At 41.0% G+C, this 19,740-nt stretch overlaps 1 protein-coding gene across 1 annotated transcript in view; it reads right to left on the bottom strand.

Moving 5' to 3' along the window:
• Window positions 1–2,010: 2,010 nt before the first annotated feature.
• Window positions 2,011–19,740, bottom strand: part of cacna2d3a (calcium channel, voltage-dependent, alpha 2/delta subunit 3a) — a 122,867-nt gene continuing 105,137 nt past the window's right edge. The window contains exons 28-38 of the mRNA XM_084389743.1: window positions 17,623–17,684; window positions 17,030–17,074; window positions 16,885–16,947; window positions 16,511–16,581; window positions 14,625–14,700; window positions 12,000–12,052; window positions 11,760–11,815; window positions 8,233–8,347; window positions 4,127–4,237; window positions 3,383–3,467; window positions 2,011–2,825 (exon numbers count right to left, since the gene is read on the bottom strand). Coding sequence (XP_084245869.1) covers window positions 2,730–2,825; window positions 3,383–3,467; window positions 4,127–4,237; window positions 8,233–8,347; window positions 11,760–11,815; window positions 12,000–12,052; window positions 14,625–14,700; window positions 16,511–16,581; window positions 16,885–16,947; window positions 17,030–17,074; window positions 17,623–17,684 — 833 coding nt within the window. The 3' untranslated portion in view covers window positions 2,011–2,729. The remainder of the gene's footprint in view (window positions 2,826–3,382; window positions 3,468–4,126; window positions 4,238–8,232; window positions 8,348–11,759; window positions 11,816–11,999; window positions 12,053–14,624; window positions 14,701–16,510; window positions 16,582–16,884; window positions 16,948–17,029; window positions 17,075–17,622; window positions 17,685–19,740) is intronic.

Genomic DNA, 19,740 nt, shown 5'->3' with positions numbered 1-19,740 from the left:
CACCGGGGGTGCGATCGAGACTCTGGGTTTATGAGCTATACTGGGACCAGCCACCCGGGGGCGATCGAGACTCTGGGTTTATGAGCTACACTGGGACCAGCCACCGGGGGGGGGGCGATCGAGACTCTGGGTTTATGAGCTATACTGGGACCAGCCACCGGGGGGGGCGATCGAGACTCTGGGTTTATGAGCTATACTGGGACCAGCCACCGGGGGTGCGATTGAGACTCTGGGTTTATGAGCTATACTGGGACCAGCCACCGGGGGGGGGGGGGGGGGGGGGGCGATCGAGACTCTGGGTTTATGAGCTATACTGGGACCAGCCACCGGGGGGGCGATCGAGACTCTGGGTTTATGAGCTATACTGGGACCAGCCACCGGGGGGGCGATCGAGACTCTGGGTTTATGAGCTATACTGGGACCAGCCACCGGGGGGGGCGATCGAGACTCTGGGTTTATGAGCTATACTGGGACCAGCCACCGGGGGGGCGATCGAGACTCTGGGTTTATGAGCTATACTGGGACCAGCCACCGGGGGGGGCGATCGAGACTCTGGGTTTATGAGCTATACTGGGACCAGCCACCGGGGGGGCGATCGAGACTCTGGGTTTATGAGCTATACTGGGACCAGCCACCGGGGGGGGCGATCGAGACTCTGGGTTTATGAGCTATACTGGGACCAGCCACCGGGGGGCGATCGAGACTCTGGGTTTATGAGCTATACTGGGACCAGCCACCGGGGGTGCGATCGAGACTCTGGGTTTATGAGCTACACTGGGACCAGCCACCGGGGGACGATCGAGACTCTGGGTTTATGAGCTACACTGGGACCAGCCACCGGGGGGGGGGGGGCGATCGAGACTCTGGGTTTATGAGCTATACTGGGACCAGCCACCGGGGGGGGCGATCGAGACTCTGGGTTTATGAGCTATACTGGGACCAGCCACCGGGGGGGCGATCGAGACTCTGGGTTTATGAGCTATACTGGGACCAGCCACCGGGGGGGCGATCGAGACTCTGGGTATATGAGCTATACTGGGACCAGACACCGGGGGGCGATCGAGACTCTGGGTTTATGAGCTATACTGGGACCAGCCACCGGGGGGGCGATCGAGACTCTGGGTTTATGAGCTATACTGGGACCAGCCACCGGGGGACGATCGAGACTCTGGGTTTATGAGCTATACTGGGACCAGCCACCGGGGGGGCGATCGAGACTCTGGGTTTATGAGCTATACTGGGACCAGCCACCGGGGGGGCGATCGAGACTCTGGGTTTATGAACTATACTGGGACCAGCCACCAGGGGGCGATCGAGACGCTGGGTTTATGAGTTATACTGGGACCAGCCACCGGGGGGCGATCGAGACTCTGGGTTTATGAGCTATACTGGGACCAGCCACCGGGGGGCGATCGAGACGCTGGGTTTATGAGTTATACTGGGACCAGCCACCGGGGGGCGATCGAGACTCAGGGTTTATGAGCTATACTGGGACCAACCACCGGGGGGCGATCGAGACGCTGGGTTTATGAGTTATACTGGGACCAGCCACCGGGGGGCGATCGAGACTCTGGGTTTATGAGCTATACTGGGACCAGCCACCGGGGGGCGATCGAAACTCTGGGTTTATGAGCTATACTGGGACCAGCCACCACTTTTCACTTCACTTTTCAGGACTTGTGCGGCACACTTGCAAAACACTCAAGGATTTGAAGCGTTAAAAATGTTAAAAGATATTCAAGAGTTTTAAGCTAAATGTAAGGATGTTTAGGTGTATGAGATATGGAAAAAGTATAATTTTTCAAACTTGGCTAACCCTTTGCCAATACATCAAAAGATTATCAAGTGCTCTCATTTTATTAGCTGATATTCTCTCACATCAATAGTGGAAGATCAAGCTGATGCACCTCAGGGAATATCTAAGACATATGTACATATGAAAGAGTCAAAAAGCAACAAATCTCTTTGTATTTAAAAAAAAGATTTATTTCAAAAGTACACAAACTGCAGTTGTATCTCTTATTGTAAGGCAATGTTCACAAAGAACATCCACTCTTGTTATACACTATTCTATTGCATTTGTCACAGTTGTATGGCTGAAAATCATAAATAGTATAACTATAATAGTTACAGAACAAAAACTCATATTTATGACACAATTGTATTTGTTTGTAGACATTTACGAATCCTACTTCAGGTCAGTTAATTAGCACAGTTACCAGTCTCCTGTAGCCTTGCTTGTAAAATGTTTCCTATTAACTATGTGAACATAAAATATGGTAAGACTTAACAGTAAGGTTTCATCTGTTAACGTGAGTTAACTACATTACTTAACATGAACAATACTTCTACAGCATTTATTAATCTTAGTTCATCTCAACATTTACAAATACAGTATTAAAATAAAAAGTTGTATGTTAACATTAGTTAATGCACTGTGAACTAACACAAACAAACTTTTTCATATTAACTAACATTAACAAAGGTTGATAAATGCCGTAAAAATATATTGCTCATTGTTAGTTCGTGTTAGTTGATGCATTAACTAATGTTTAATAAATTAGACCTTAAATATGAAGTGTTACCTTAAAATACCATTTATTTGTAGCTGTCTATGTGATTCTGATGAGTTAAGTTTTCCAGTGTAAATCAATATTTATATGATCACTTTTTGCATGCTGGACGGAGTCAGGGGTCGGAGGAGGGAAAGGGGGCGGAGCCTGTTTTCATCACCTGGGAAAGATGTGGACTATCAGGAATAGCAGAGCGGAAGCTGTTAGTGATGGAGTCAAGCTCACGGATCCGCCACACTCCATCGAGTTTTCCTGAAGAGGGATCAAACATGGACAACATTACTTCCTATCAGAATTATGAACTCTATGGCTGCGTATGAAAGCTGGAACATTCTGATTCTAATGTTCATGTAACAACATAACATCTACTGAACTGCAGGAACGGTATGGGAAGAGTTTTTAGCGTATGATTTGGATTCTACCAAAAAATCAGCAGATATTAGTAAACTCTTACTCTAAAGCTTGCTGACAATATGGTGCCATGGAATTGCTATTACAAAAGAATAACTATTAAATACGTTCAAATGCTAATAATGCATGGTACTATTTACACTGGTCTGCAAATAGCATCTACCACACTGCAAAAAAAGATGATTTTTAAGTGCAATCAACTTGGATATTCAAGTCATTTCAACTTAAATTACATTAAACTGACTTAAAAAACAAGTTGAATCTTGTATAACTGTATAACGGAGTAAAAGCTACGTAAAAACATGTTGTCATAACTTATTGATCATATAATTTTAATTTTATATATTTTTATATTTGATTTTAATAACGTCTGTCGCAGTTTTCCTTTGTTTCTGTACCTCGTGATGGAAGGGGTGGCATGTGTCCGGTCGTCTTCTGTCCTTCTGAAACTTCAACCGTTCACATTTCAGAGACTCGTTATGTGCAGTGAAATTAAGGGAAACATACGACAGAGGACGGTTTTGAAAACATGGAGGAAAACAGAGACCATAGAGACAGTGTCTAAAAAAGATCATTGCCAGTTGCATAAACTTACAGTAATTATGTTCAGACTGAGCAAAGTTACTTATAGAATGACCAGAATAGGTCACACTTTAGGGTCCAGTTCTCATATATAACACTTTATTTTACAGTGTCCTTGTTACATATGTTACATGTACTTAACATGGTAATAACAGTAAATTATGCATAATTACATGCAACTAACCCTCAACCAAATCCTAATCTTACTCTAACCCTATAGTAAGTACATGTAGTTGCTTAAAATTACTCAGTACTTAAATATATAATTACACTGTAACAATGACTCCTTAAAATAAAGTGTAATAAATAAATAAACTTAATAAACTGCTTATCAATAGTTAGAAAGGTAGTTGTTAAATTTAGGATTAAGGGATGTAGAATATGATCATGCAGAATAAGGCATTAATATGTGCTTTTTAAAAACTAATAAACAGCTAATATCTTAGTAATTTGCATGATAATAAGCAACTAGTTCATAGTGAGAATTGGACCCTAAACTAAAGTGTTACCAAATAAATAAAATGATAGTGAAAGCATGTGTTTTTTTATTAAGGATATACATAATTTCGACGGGGTCCATGGTGACGGGGCCGAAGTCGCTGCAGTCACACGTGTTGTCGATGACCACCATGAACAGGTTACTGCTGGGAATCTGCTGGATCACAAATGACCTGAGGAGGACAAGAGAGACGGTGAGATTCAAAGACTTCACGATGCCTTTTATCTGCTTTCAAAAAAAGAAAAGTGTGGATGAAAGCGTCTTCTTCAGGGAGAGGCGTCAATGCTGTGTGGAATCTGTATGTAGGCAGACAAGTGTTCATATACTGAATTAATAAGCTCTCCACCTGCACATGAATGCACTAGGGCGAAAGATTGAAGATTTCAGGATTATGATTCATTTCTTAATCATCATCTTCCCTTTAACTTTGGATAAAAGCTTGCAACAGAAGTATACCTTTGGCTGTACTTTTATTTGCCTGTTACGTGTTCTATATTGTTTAGGGTCATTGTTTATGTTTTGTGTTTATGTAATTGTTTAGGGTCAGTGTTTATGTTTCGTGTTTATGTTTAGGTTATTGTTTAGGGTGTGTGTTTATGTTTAGGGTCAGTGTTTATGTTTAGGGTGAGTGTTTATGTTTAGGTTATTGTTTAGGGTGTGTGTTTATGTTTAGGGTCAGTGTTTATGTTTATGTTATTGTTTAGGGTGTGTGTTTATGTTTAGGGTGAGTGTTTATGTTTAGGTTATAGTTTAGGGTAGTGTTTATGTTTAGGGTGAGTGTTTATGTTTAGGTTATTGTTTAGGGTCAGTGTTTATGTTTATGTTATAGTTTAGGGTAGTGTTTATGTTTAGGGTGAGTGTTTATGTTTAGGTTATTGTTTAGGGTCAGTGTTTATGTTTATGTTATAGTTTAGGGTAGTGTTTATGTTTAGGGTGAGTGTTTATGTTTATGTTATTGTTTAGGGTGAGTGTTTATGTTTATGTTATAGTTTAGGGTGTGTGTTTATGTTTAGGTTATTGTTTAGGGTCAGTGTTTATGTTTATGTTATTGTTTAGGGTGTGTGTTTATGTTTAGGTTATTGTTTAGGGTCAGTGTTTATGTTTAGGGTGAGTGTTTATGTTTATGTTATTGTTTAGGGTGTGTGTTTATGTTTAGGTTATTGTTTAGGGTCAGTGTTTATGTTTAGGGTGAGTGTTTATGTTTATGTTATTGTTTAGGGTGTGTGTTTATGTTTAGGTTATAGTTTAGGCTGTGTGTTTATGTTTAGGTTATTGTTTAGGGTCAGTGTTTATGTTTAGGGTGAGTGTTTATGTTTATGTTATTGTTTAGGGTCAGTGTTTATGTTTATGTTATAGTTTAGGGTCAGTGTTTATGTTTAGGTTATTGTTTATGTTTATGTTATTGTTTAGGGTCAGTGTTTATGTTTATGTTATTGTTTAGGGTCAGTGTTTATGTTTATGTTATAGTTTAAGGTCAGTGTTTATGTTTCGTGTTTATGTTTAGGTTATTGTTTAGGGTGTGTGTTTATGTTTAGGTTATTGTTTAGGGTCAGTGTTTATGTTTAGGTTATAGTTTAGGGTGTGTTTATGTTTAGGTTATAGTTTAGGGCGAGTGTTTATGTTTTTGTTATTGTTTAGGGTGTGTTTATGTTTAGGTTATAGTTTAGGGTCAGTGTTTATGTTTAGGGTGAGTGTTTATGTTTATGTTATTGTTTAAGGTAGTGTTTATGTTTAGGTTATTGTTTAGGGTAGTGTTTATGTTATTGTTTAGGGTCAGTGTTTATGTTTAGGTTCAGTGTTTATGTTTAGGGCGAGTGTTTATGTTTATGTTATTGTTTAGGGTCAGTGTTTATGTTTATGTTATAGTTTAGGGTAGTGTTTATGTTTAGGGTGAGTGTTTATGTTTATGTTATTGTTTAGGGTCAGTGTTTATGTTATTGTTTAGGGTCAGTGTTTATGTTTATGGTAGTGTTTAGGTTTAGGTTATTGTTTAGGGTGTGTGTTTATGTTTAGGTTATTGTTTAGGGTCAGTGTTTATGTTTAGGGTGAGTGTTTATGTTTATGTTATTGTTTAGGGTCAGTGTTTATGTTATAGTTTAGGGTCAGTGTTTATGTTATTGTTTAGGGTAGTGTTTATGTTTAGGTTATTGTTTAGGGTGTGTGTTTATGTTTAGGTTATTGTTTAGGGTGTGTTTATGTTTAGGTTATTGTTTAGGGTCAGTGTTTATGTTTAGGGTGAGTGTTTATGTTTATGTTATTGTTTAGGGTCAGTGTTTATGTTTATGTTATAGTTTAGGGTCAGTGTTTATGTTTAGGTTATTGTTTAAACTTTAGGGTAATGTTTATGTTATTGTTTAGGGTCAGTGTTTATGTTTATGTTATAGTTTAGGGTCAGTGTTTGTTTATGTTATAGTTTAGGGTGAGTGTTTATGTTTAGGTTATTGTTTAGGGTGAGTGTTTATGTTTATGTTATTGTTTAGGGTCAGTGTTTGTTTATGTTATAGTTTAGGGTCAGTGTTTATGTTTAGGTTATTGTTTAGGGTGAGTGTTTATGTTTATGTTATTGTTTAGGGTGAGTGTTTATGTTTATGTTATTGTTTAGGGTCAGTGTTTATGTTTCGTGTTTATGTTTAGGTTATTGTTTAGGGTGTGTGTTTATGTTTATGTTATTGTTTAGGGTAGTGTTTATGTTTAGGGTGAGTGTTTATGTTTATGTTATTGTTTAGGGTCAGTGTTTATGTTTAGGTTATTGTTTAGGGTAGTGTTTATGTTTATGTTATTGTTTAGGGTATTGTTTATGTTTAGGGTGAGTGTTTATGTTTATGTTATTGTTTAGGGTCAGTGTTTATGTTTAGGTTATTGTTTAGGGTGAGTGTTTATGTTTATGTTATTGTTTAGGGTCAGTGTTTATGTTTATGTTATTGTTTAGGGTCAGTGTTTATGTTTATGTTATTGTTTAGGGTCAGTGTTTATGTTTATGTTATAGTTTAAGGTCAGTGTTTATGTTTCGTGTTTATGTTTAGGTTATTGTTTAGGGTGTGTGTTTATGTTTAGGTTATTGTTTAGGGTGTGTGTTTATGTTTAGGTTATTGTTTAGGGTCAGTGTTTATGTTTAGGGTGAGTGTTTATGTTATTGTTTAGGGTGTGTGTTTATGTTTAGGTTATAGTTTAGGGTCAGTGTTTATGTTTAGGGTCAGTGTTTATGTTTATGTTATAGTTTAGGGTGTGTGTTTATGTTTAGGTTATAGTTTAGGGTGTGTGTTTATGTTTAGGTTATTGTTTAGGGTCAGTGTTTATGTTTAGGGTGAGTGTTTATGTTTATGTTATTGTTTAAGGTAGTGTTTATGTTTAGGTTATTGTTTAGGGTAGTGTTTATGTTATTGTTTAGGGTCAGTGTTTATGTTTATGTTATTGTTTAAGGTAGTGTTTATGTTTAGGTTATTGTTTAGGGTAGTGTTTATGTTATTGTTTAGGGTCAGTGTTTATGTTTATGTTATAGTTTAGGGTAGTGTTTATGTTTAGGGTGAGTGTTTATGTTTATGTTATTGTTTAGGGTGAGTGTTTATGTTTATGTTATTGTTTAGGGTCAGTGTTTATGTTTATGTTTATGTTATAGTTTAAGGTCAGTGTTTATGTTTATGGTCGGGGTGGGGTTTGGTACTAAAAAAACCTGTGAAATTATAAATATATATAAAAATCATTGATATATTGTTTGTTGATACAGCGACGTCTCGGTGCACCTTTAGCGTCTTAATAGTGATGCTAATGGTGCTTGAGCATATTTCAGTTTTTGACAACTTGGGAGTGAAAATGGATGGTTTGATTAAATAAACTAAACAAACGAAAAGGCAAAAGCAAAATATATAGTGTAAGATATAGAAATCTGAAATATAAGCAAGGTATAACGTTCATGCGAGGGCAGATGAATATCTAATACATATAATACCATTGTAAAACTGCATTTAAATGAACAGCTTTAAGTTGAGTTGTTCATCCCTTTTTCTTTTTCTCCCTCTCTTGTACATCATTCACATATTAAAAAAGAAAAAAAGAAAAAAAAGAAAATCACTCTCATTATAATAAACAGAGCTATTTTCAGCTGACCCCAATTGTCCTATGTATGTGTGCCTGTGCACGTGTTTGTGTGGTTGTAAGTATTGCACATACTTAACACAGCTTTCACAGTCAATATTCCCCACGGTTTCTTTAATGGTGCGCTCAGACACGAATGCTGGATATTCTGTATCACAAGGGACCAACATAGTTCTGCCTCCTCTCTGAGCTAGAGAGAGAAACAGAGAAAGAGAGACATTGTTCTTCAAATTGTTTTCCTACGGCAAGGCTTATCTGTATCACTCAAGGAACATAAAAATACTGTACAAAATAATGTAAACACAGCCATGAATGACAGGTGTGCAGTTCTGTTCAACCTGCTTTAACATGCACATTTTATTCCTACAGATTTTTTTTTTAATCACCCAGTGACAGTGTTACAACTGAAGTTTCACAATTCATGCATTTTGACATATAACAGTCTCATCACCTACTCAAATGAAGACAATTAGTGCATTGTGACATGACTGACTAGTGCCTTGAGCACTAGTTAACTTGTATCCATAAAGTCTTGCAAAATCCTTAAGTCTCAGCAGTTTTCTCACTTACATTTAATGTGGAAAATGGGATCCATATAGACATTTATAAAATGTGCGTACAAACAGGTTTGTACTTAGACTGTGCATATACAGTAAAATCCATGTCAACGTTCCTGTTTATAAAAACAATGTTCCCTTTCAGTCGCTCACGTTCAACGTAACACCGTAATTGGGATCACTTCAGGGAGCCCTATCAACTTCGAGTGTCTACAGAACAAGCCAATGACCGTTGGCATGCGTGAATCGCGTCACGTGCCCCGCAGCGCGGGTATAAACAGGAAGCGGGCGCACGCACACATTGTCTTTCACTTTGGAGCCGAGAGGTTGTTACTTCAGTGCTGCAAGAAGAGACTCTGCAAGTTGGAAATCCTAACTCTCTCCAACGTTGGTGTGACGGCACGATCAGCGGTGGCCGCGAGCTTACAGCTCTCATCTGCTGTTTTACAGCTTTCTCAGTGTGTCGTTTTTTTCTTTTAACTCATTATAGCCGCGGCTACCCCTGGGTGCCTCAGCGTGGGAAGAGATTTTATTTTCTCTTTTTTATTTTCAACTAAAAGAGCAACCCTGCGTCCTTTTCAGGATGTCATTCCGCTTGTGTGTTTCTGGATGTGGTCGTTCCCTGGCGCCAGCAGACGGCCACAATAGTTGCCTCTCATGTTTGGGCATTCAGCAAGCTGAGGCAGCTTTTGTGAATAGTTCATTTTCCCATTGCGGGAATATGACTATGGCTGCGTTAAGATCGAGACTCGCTTACCTCAAGGGAGGTGCAGTCCCCTCGCCTATGCCCCGATCTAGTGTCTATTCTGCACCTACTTCGGCCTACTTTGGCACTTAGCCAGGGTGATCTGAGGATTACCATGAGGGCTTCCCCGCCGAGGCAATCTCCGTGGGCCCCTCACGCCTCACAAACGCGGCCGCCGCTGGAGCCCCCAAAATAATGCGTTTCTCCCTGGCCCTGTGGCACCCGCTTCCAGACCACTGGAAAATCCATGTCTGGTCCCTGGACGGGGCGCAGAGGTTCTAGGTGACCTACTCCAGGCGGTAGTTGACACCATCACTTCCGTAGGAGCCCCCTCTACGAGGCACCTCTATGCGTTGAAGTAGAACCTGTTCGTTGACTGGTGTTCTTCTCACCAGGAGAACCCCCGAACTTGCTTGATCAGAGCAGTGCTTTCCTCCCTGCAAGAGGGCTTGGAGCAAAGGCTGTCTCCCTCCACCCTTAAAGTGTATGTTGCCACTATCGCCGTACATCGTGATGCAGTTGAAGGAAAGTCGCTGGGAAAGCACGACCTAATCGTCAGGTTCCTGAGGGGGGCGAGGAGACTAAATCCGCCTCGCTTGCTCTCTATACCCTCTTGGGATTTGTCTCTGGTCCTTTCGGCACTTCAGAGACCACCCTTTGAGCCTTTGCAATCAGCTGAGTTAAACATTCCATCCTGTAAGATAGTACTCCTGGTTGCATTGGCCTACATCAAGAGGGTAGGGGACTTTCATGCATTTTCGGTCGACGAATCGTGCCTAGAATTCGGCCCGGCTAACTCTCACGTGATCCTGAGACCCCGGCCCGGATATGTGCCCAAGGTTCCTACCACTCCCTTCCGGGACCAGGTAGTGAACCTGCAAGCGCTGCCTTCAGAGGAGGCAGACCCAGCCTTGGCTTTTCTCTGTCCCGTTCACGCTCTGCGTCTGTACGTGGACAGAACGCAAAGCCTCAGGACCTCAGATCAGCTCTTCATCTGTTATGGAGGCCAGCAGAAGGGAAAGGCTGTCTCCAAGCAGAGGATGGCCCACTGGATAGTGGATGCCATCACTTTGGGTTGAGAGCCCACTCCACTAGGAGTGTCGCTTCTTCCTGGGCACTGGCACACGGCGCCTCGCTGACAGATATCTGTAGAGCTGTGGACTGGGTGACACCTAACACGTTCGCTAGGTTTTATAGCCTATGTGTTGAGCCGGTTTCTTCCTGTGTGCTCGCTTCAACCAGCCGGTAACACAGAAGTTCCCACTCTAGTGTCGGCTTGCTGCGCCACTCCCCTCCACATGGAGCGGATGCATGCGCTTTTTGCTCCAGTCGAGTTCCCCACTCAGGCAAACCCTGTGAGTTCCTCCACACCCCTTTGGTGGTCGGATGTTGTGGAGCGTCAGACGCCAGGCCTAGTGCTCGTATGCTTGTGTAACTTGTGCTAGGCTGTGTTCCATATGTGTGATCCCTGCGGCGATCCCATATGCGTATTCTTCCACGATCAGCTCCCTGCGGTGAGCCTGTGTCGTCCCTTGGCAGAGTCCGCTCTGCCGTCACTGTCCTGTGTAGTCTCCCCCTTCTCAGGCTGGAGCCACCCCAGTGACATTCCATGTGTTGCACTGCCCCTAACCGGCCAGTCCATGTGTGTATTCTCCACATGTACCGCCCTTCGGGCAGGATGTGGCTCTGCAGCGTCCCTCTCCCCTGGAAAGGCACGCTTCCCCAGTGTTATCCAAGAGATCCACTGTGTGGGTATAACGGAACAGCAGCCAGTTGGGGGTCTGAGAGTCTTGCGTAGAGCGCTGGATGTGGCAGCAACCGTGGCGTTTTCCATGGGATCCCAATTATGTCGTCACATCGACGTTACGTCTACGTGCAAAAGTTGGAAAAGTTCTTAGTGCTACATCTGGTTCGTAGTAGATGTACACACTTTTCCTTGTGGCAGAGAGTCGTATGTACAGCAGTTATTTGGAAATGCAAGCCATTCTCAAGTAAAGGATTTGGACATTGACTGGTGCTCTTTTATTTTTTATTTTATTTACAAGGCAGAGATCTGAAACCATTCATCTGCACAAAATTTCGCGATCATTTTGTGATTTATAGATTTCAAATCTGGAAGAGAGGTGTACACACACTTTTTTGTGCATACGTTTGTTCATTAAATCACATGTACACACACTGGAGAAATGATTATAAGATCAAAAGTAGGATGGTTTCTAGGCAACATTTTATAACTGAGGCCACTGATGCCATCAACTCATCTAACACCCTGCCTCATAAACACATATTATCAAACCTACCCTTAATGGTGAGGTCAGAGTACCACCAGCTGTACAGGTTGAACTCAAGCAGAAATCTGCAAAGGAAAGGAAAAAGGGCAATAATGAAAGCAGTTACTGGAAAGAGAGAAAGGAATCCAAAAACGGACACAATAGAGTAAAAAGTACAGTAATGTTATTTATATTTTGCATATATACAAAAGTTTTCTGATTTGTAAAACTCAAAACATCAGAGAAGAGTTCATAAGATCAGAGTCTTACATGACTAACTCGGTCAGTAGCCATCGGACAGCTGCGAATAGAGCAAAGTAGGGCTGCAAGGAAAAGAACACCAGTCAAACACTGAGAGGCACAAAGTAGTTCAATTTAGGGATGGCGAAAACTAAACATTTTCTTGACCGACCACCGAGCCTCATTAGCCGGTTGAAACCGGTTAACCGATTAGTTTAAAATATGCTACGCTATTTGAAATAACAGCCATTTCGAGCCGCGCCTGCAATTTCGCAACTCTGTCGCGTCTCTCTGCCGCTCTGCCTCCCGCTCACACACACACACACACACACACACACACTGCCGCCCTTCCACTCTCGTCACTTTTTTTAAACCCCTACAGCGCGAAACATGAGTCCCTCAAACGCGGCGCCGAGGAGCTTGTCTGTAATCGGAGGACAAATGGCTCCTTAGTTTCGAAATGGTTTGGGTACAAGGTGATCGCGTTGAAAATAAAGGCGTTTGTCTAGCGTTAGAAGCTCATTTGAAACATTGCCGCGGCTCATTTAAGAAAATGACAGCTCCGAAGAGATGCCGCTTTAGTTTGAGGTAGTGCTAACAATAATAAAGAAAGATGATGATCATCATCACCTTACATCATAGATGATGTGCTACTACTGTATTTAAGCACTGTATCACACAAGTTGCAACTTACATCTGTGTCATTCTTTTTGGTGAAATGGTTCCACACACTACTTTTCTTTGCACGCTTCATCCTGTCGTCTGCCCTGGCTCTAACCTCGCGTGTTTTAGCCTGTAGCCTTTACTTTTCGCAAACCTTGTGAGCGCGCGAACCCAAACGCTGTGACCTCGCGCCAAATGTTTTTATTGGTTTATTAAGTACAAACAGGCGAGTTATGAAAAATTGAGTGTGAGGGATTTGTTCACTTCACACAAAAAGATGTTGGAATGAGATGGCTAACTGTAGTAGCGTTTAGTCCACTGTCTATAATAGCCTAATTTAGAGATCACTTTTTTCTTTTTTTTTACCGACTACCGACAACTTTGATCGGTTAACGTTGATACGGTCAACCATCGGTCAAACGGTCATCGGTTAACATCCCTAGTTCAATTAGTATGGTAGTTCAATTATTATAAATTATTTTGATTAAGGATGTGGCAGAACCATTATTACAGTACATATGATATTACATAATCTGACTACATAACTTGCGTTACTTGAAATGCATTAATCCCAACACTGACTATAAGTGACTTTCCAACTACATGTCAACTAGCAGTCATTAGACTATTAGACTGTGTACTGTCAGTTAACACTTTTTTAATGGTCCCCCAACAGACTTTGGGCCCTATTTTAACGATCTGAAACGCAAGTATCAAGCGCGAAACGCAAGTAACTTTGTGGGCGGATCTCGGGCGCTGTTGCTATTATACTGGCGGGATAAATGACTCTTGCGCCCGACGCAAATCTAAAATGTGTTGGTCTGAAGTAGCTTCATTACTCATAGGTGTGGTTTGGGCGTAACGTGAAATAAACCAATCAGAGCGACATCTCACATTCCCTTTAAGAGCAGGCGCGCTTGTTCCATGGCGGATTGCTATTATAACGGCGGATTTGCCAGACGCACGCAAGGAGCGGTTCACAGCCGAGGAGACCGACGTTCTCGTCAGGGCCGTAAAACACAGAGAAGTGACATTGGGGATGGAGAAACACACACAAATTAGCTTCGGTTAAACAGGCGTATGATAATTTGGGTAAATGTGTAAGCTAGATTTATGCCTGTTCTTTCACATCTTCATGGACACCATAATGATTTCCCTCGTGTGGAATATTTTACCTTGTAATTATGTATGGTTTTCTAAAACTGAGAACTGCTGCATCTGTGTGTAGATGAGAGAAGCAAAGTGTGTGTGCGTTGTGCACACGCTACATTGATTATGGCCAAGCATGCGGCCTTAAAATATAACATGCGCAACGCGCCACTGACTTTAGACGAGGTTTCTCCTGGTCAGTGAAACTGCAAAATAGCACCAGGGAACGTTTGCGCCGGAACACGCCTCCTCTTCTCGCTGAACCGCTCCCGGGAGCGCAAGTTCATTCCCTAATTTACCGGCGTGCGTCTGTGGAGGGAAAAGTCCGCTGTGCGCGGGTGAGAAATAGGAATGACACATGCGTCGGTGTACAAAGTCTATTGCGCTGGGTGCAAGATAGGGCCCTTTATACTGACTATACATAACTTTTCAAGTATGTCAACTTATTCTACTAACCCAAACCTTGTAAAAATACTCTACTGGCCTAATGAGAGTTAGTTGACATGTACAGTTGTTGCAAAGTTACTTATAGTTAGTAGAATGTCTAAAGTGGACTATTGAAATAAAGTGTAACCATAGATTTATAGCCATATGTCCATAAAAGTATCCAAATATGATGACACTTTCTTGATGGGGGACATGTCTGCTGAGAACCGATGCGCAGCTGATGATAATGAGAATGTGTGTATCAAGCACTTGAATGAGGGGGTGAAAAAATAAATGATGTTTTAGTGTTTTGCTTTTGCAAAACAATGAGAGAAACCATAGAAAAACATACAAAATTGGAATGAGGAATACATGCAACTTAACAGATGTAGTGTAATGGCTTTGTGTAGTACTCACGTGTAAGAGTGTGTGTGCTGTGTCACTGGTCTGTGCATACACCCTACAGATGGCCTGATAGTCGTACAGATTCACCCTGAAAACAAATCCAAGTATTATTGTTTATGCATTTTATCCATAATTACTATAAAACATACATTACAAAAATGCAAATGTCAATGACAAGCATGTGTGTATGAGTTTGTGTATGAACTCACTGAACTTATGACATGTTATACCATAAAGAAAAAAAGAACACATGAACTTGTGCAATAAACTATTGCAATAGTTAAGTCAAGTCACATTTATTTATACAGCGCTTTTTACAACACAGAGGCCCGGTTTCACAGACAGGGCTTAGACTAAGCCAGGATTAGACCATAGATCAATTAGGACATTTAAGTAATTTTTATAAACATGCTTAGAAAAAAACATTACCGATGTGCATCTTAAAACTAAAAAGGCACTGATATATTTTTAAGATCAGTCAGTGCAAGTTTATTTCAGTGGAAACAGCTCAGACTTACATTTTAGTCTAGGACTAGTCTTAACCCCTTACCAGTCACCCCCAATTTTGGCAAGTGCTGCACACATGAAATGCCCAAAATGAAAAGGTTACTGCTCATAAGTAATTCTGAATAGAAACATAACACACATACATTTAGAAAGCCAACACTTGAGAGTTTATAGTTCAAGACTCAAAATTAACCAGACTGTTATTAATATTGAGATATATAAGCTCAAACATATTTTGAACTAAAATAATCTGGGATCACCAGTGATCCCTGACTGGTAAGGGGTTTTTAAGCCCTGTCTGTGAAACCAGGGGAGAGTGTTTCAAAGCAGCTTTACAGAGATAACAGGAAAATAATGCTTCCTAAAACAGGAAAGTTTGTTTCCAGAAGAAAATAGCATCACAGTCCAGCTTAAGCAAGTTCAGTGATGGTTCATTTTTGTTTTAAAAAAGTTATTAATTTAGTTCATTTATATATATAGCCGCTCTGGAGAAAACCGTGATGTCATCGTCCAGCTCAGATCAGTTCTCATATAATGGTATCAATGCAGGAGATCAATAATACTGTTGAATATTAAATTAAATGTTAAATTTAAAGTTCCCAACTAAGCAAGCCAAGCCAATGGCAACAAAGGTGGAAAAAGGCGACAGTGTGTATGTGTGTGTGTGTGTGTGTGTGTGTGTGTGTGTGTTAGAGAGAGAGCTGGCCTCCTTTTACATCACATCAAAGTGTAAATCAGAGATAATTATAATTTTGCTTGCAGCTGTTTCTGTACCTCAAACACTGATGTGTACGAAAGGTTCATTTCACATCCATGTGTGTGTGTGTGTGTGTGTGAGAGCTGTCTTTGCATTCATTTATGTATGTATCTGTGTGTGACCTTCTGTCGTCAGTGTGACTGTGTGCATATGAGGGAATATTCATTAGGAGTAAAGCACTGAATGATTTCTTATTTCACATTATTCTGATTGAGATCTGTGATGTAGAACTATATGTTGAAAACCTGTTTCCGCTGAACCTTTCCAACCGTGTGATCTAGAAGGGCAGTTTCCCACATTACCTCCCAACACTGAAGAAACTCTTCCATTTGTATATTGTAAGAGAACTTCTCACATCTCACTGCCACTAAACACAGTTCGCTAGGCGTAGCTACTGGTCAGGAATGGTAAATCTATTACAACAAGGGTTGTTTGTGACCATTTGACTAAACAAATCTACTCAAACTCAGAATGTTTGGCCCCGTTTGTTATAATTTATTCATTATAACAAGTAGGTTTATTAGCAGATTTAGGGCCCTATTTTAAGGATCTAAGCACATGTGCATTTTTACTAGTTAAACTGTTCATTCTCAGGAGAATCTAATGTGTTAGTTCTCTTTCAGCATTGACATACCTCTTAAAAGAACCCATTGAAACCAGTTTGCTCATCACAGCTCCCTCAGCCTTCCCGAAGAACACACCAGTCTGAAAGACACACTCCAGCGTAAATATCACAGTCTAATAGTGGAGATTAACAGTAATGCTAAAAATTGTACTAAATTGATTCAGTGTTTTATTAATTGTCTGTTATTTCTGCTCATGTTTCATCAGAATGCATTTAGAAAGCATGTGGATTGATCATCGTTTACCACAGCCTCCAGAGTTGCAGTGAACATTATAATTGGCACGAATTCTGAATATATAGGAATAATATATTGACTATACAATTATTATTAAAGTATTTCTGAATAGTCAAGTATACAGAAGCGCAAACGGGACGATCCTCACCAAAGACAGATCCTCAGCCACGATGATGAACCCATTGTTGTCTATAAGGTAACAGTTGATATCCTGCATGTGGAGGAACAGGAAGGGTTAACGAGTTGTGCAGAGACTGTACAGTGAAGGAGTGAAGGAGTGAATATGGACTCACGTCATTGTCACAGCTCACAGAACACTTCCCGTCAAGCGCTGCACACTGAAGATAAAACACAATTATGACACATAATAACATTGTGAGAAATGCATATTATGTAATGATACACCAATGCGCTTGTGAAATACATCATTTTTATGATGAAATTCTAAATGGTTCAAATCATTCATCTAAAGTTAAAGAAGAAACACACACAGATATCATCGCTGGCCAGTTGGGAAGGGTTGTGATGTTTAGCTTTAACTAAAGGCAACATTTCTACTGTAGAAGTGAGCTAAACATGACAGCACTGGGTGATGTCCTCATTTGTAAAAATGCCACAAAAATAAAGTAAATAAAGGTTTATTAAAATTGTAAAAAGTGTGTGTGTGTCTGCGTGAGGGTTTGTGTGTGAGAGTGTGTGTGCGCGAGCGTGTGTGTGTGAGCATGTGAGTGAGTGTGTGAGTGCGTGTGCGTGTGTGTGAGTGAGAGTGTGTGTGTGTGTGTGTGTGTGCGTGTGAGTGTGTGTGTGTGTGTGTGTGTGTGTGTGTGTGAGTGTGTGTGAGTGTGTGTGTGTGAGTGAGTGTGTGTGCGTGTGTGTGTACTATCACCTGTCTGCTGGCAGTCCAGAACTTCCTCTGGAAGAACTCTAGCTTCATCTGAATCCCCACAGCTGTCGAAACATTGACACAAACCATAACAAGTCGTCAGTGGACTTTCGGGATTAAATATTTTTATAACACAGATCGTCCCTTGATAATGATAGGCTGAAACACACTCAAAGTTGTTGTGGAGTTCTCTGTGAACACACACCTGACCTGAACACTCCTGAAGAACTGCTTGGCAGAAAGATGATTATTTCTTATAAATAAATCATGAAATGTTTGCCGTTCTGTGTTTATTTTATGAAACCTTGCCAGAAATATGCAGTAACAGATGCAGATATAAGCCGTCAGTGTTCAGAGTCTAACATCACCGCTCAGCTGATCCAGAATCACTGCACACCACGGCTTCTGGCGGCTTATTCCCTTCGTTTAGCTGGCGAAAACTGACAAAAAGGCAAAATAAATCCCAATTTCTCCCAACTCTCTCCCTCCTAACAAACATCAAAACTCATGATATTCAGAAAATGACATGTAACATAACTCTGTTGGGGAAAAGATATGTGTCTGTTGACTGCCATTCAAAAATAGGATTCTGTTCAGTTTAGTCAGAACGCATGACTATTTCTCAGGGCTATTAAAAACATGAAATGATGTCATGACTTAAATTTGGTACATTTATGCATTTGACAGACGCTTCAGTCTAAAATGTCTTACAGTGCACTGAAGGTGTACAGTCCCTGTGAATCGACCCCGTGACCTCGATGTTGCTAGCACCACGCTTTACTGTTCGAGCTACAGGAATATAACTTAAACACAACTGTGTCAGAACGAGAGATTATCCGTGCCAGTCGGAAACTGCCATTGAGAAGATTGGGAATGTCAGTGGATCTGTTTCTCCAACAGCTGAGCTCAAACATTAAAAAGTTACATCTATCAGCTTTAACAAGAAGAGTGTATATGTTTAAAGGGGGGGGGGGGGGGTGTTATAAAAGATGTTATTTTACATCTCTATACAAGATGTAAAATAAGTCTCTGATGTCCCCAGAGTGTGTGTGTGAAATTTTAGCTCAAAAATCCCCACAGATCATTTTTATAGCATGTTAAAATTGCCACTTTTTTGGGTGCGAGCAAAAACGTGCCGTTTTTGTGTGTGTCCCTTTAAATGCAAATGAGCTGCTGCTCCCAGCGCAGAGGGCGGAGCTTCAAGAGCTTGTGCTCTGGTGGAACCAAAACAGGCCAATCTCACTCCATAACATGTCAGAAACTGGACTAGCGGCGTTCAGTTCGACCAGAGTCAGACAATAATGAGTCAAAGAATATATGCTGTATGGATATACTAGAACAGGTTTGGTTTAATTACGGTTATAAACTATGTTGTCATCTTTCTTTTATTCAGTACAAGCCTGTGGGAGCGAACCCCGAGACAAAACTTTACTGATCAGTTTTATGAAGTTTATTGTACATCACACAAAAGATGAAGCGTCCGTTTTCACTCCAGAAAATCACAGTAAGAGACTCCCTTTCATTATCATCAACACACACAGCGAAGTACACAAAAACATGAGTTACAACTAACAGTAAACCAATATATACAGACTGTATGGCTTTTCAGGGGTGCTTAATAAACTGGTAAACTTTATATCCGTAACTGTAATAAAGTGCGCGCTCTCCCTTTCATTACTGCCGTGATCAGCATCGTGTAAAGCCTTTGTTTTGTATTGTCCCTCGTTCTCAAAGCAGTCTGGAGTGAAATGATTTGCGCAGACATAAACGTAAAATGTATATTTTGCGACGCATTACCTTCAAAAATAAAACTAATCCCTGTGTCCTCAGTGTCTGGGATGAGGAGAGAAAAGGAAGAATGATCACTCTTACATCCAACAGCAGAACACCGGATTGCGAGACATTGTCACTACAGCTGCTCGAGTGCGGACAAAATGGCGGATAGCGTACAACTCGCTGAGGGCGGTAACTATGGTAACGCAGGACTGTCAGTCAGCGGCTGTGGGCGGGGCCTGAGCAGGATGATGTCACACTGCTCAGAGAAGCAAAGCCGCATGTTTAAAGCATAGACAGTATAAGAAGTGGACAGAGCCATCTCATTGGAACTCAATTGAGACAAGT

The sequence above is a fragment of the Rutilus rutilus genome, assembly GCF_951802725.1.
Source record: "Rutilus rutilus genome assembly, chromosome: 19".
Taxonomy (NCBI): Eukaryota; Metazoa; Chordata; class Actinopteri; order Cypriniformes; family Leuciscidae; genus Rutilus; species Rutilus rutilus.
Note: the sequence above shows the minus strand (reverse complement) of the source record. Positions and strands in the feature narration are given on the sequence as shown.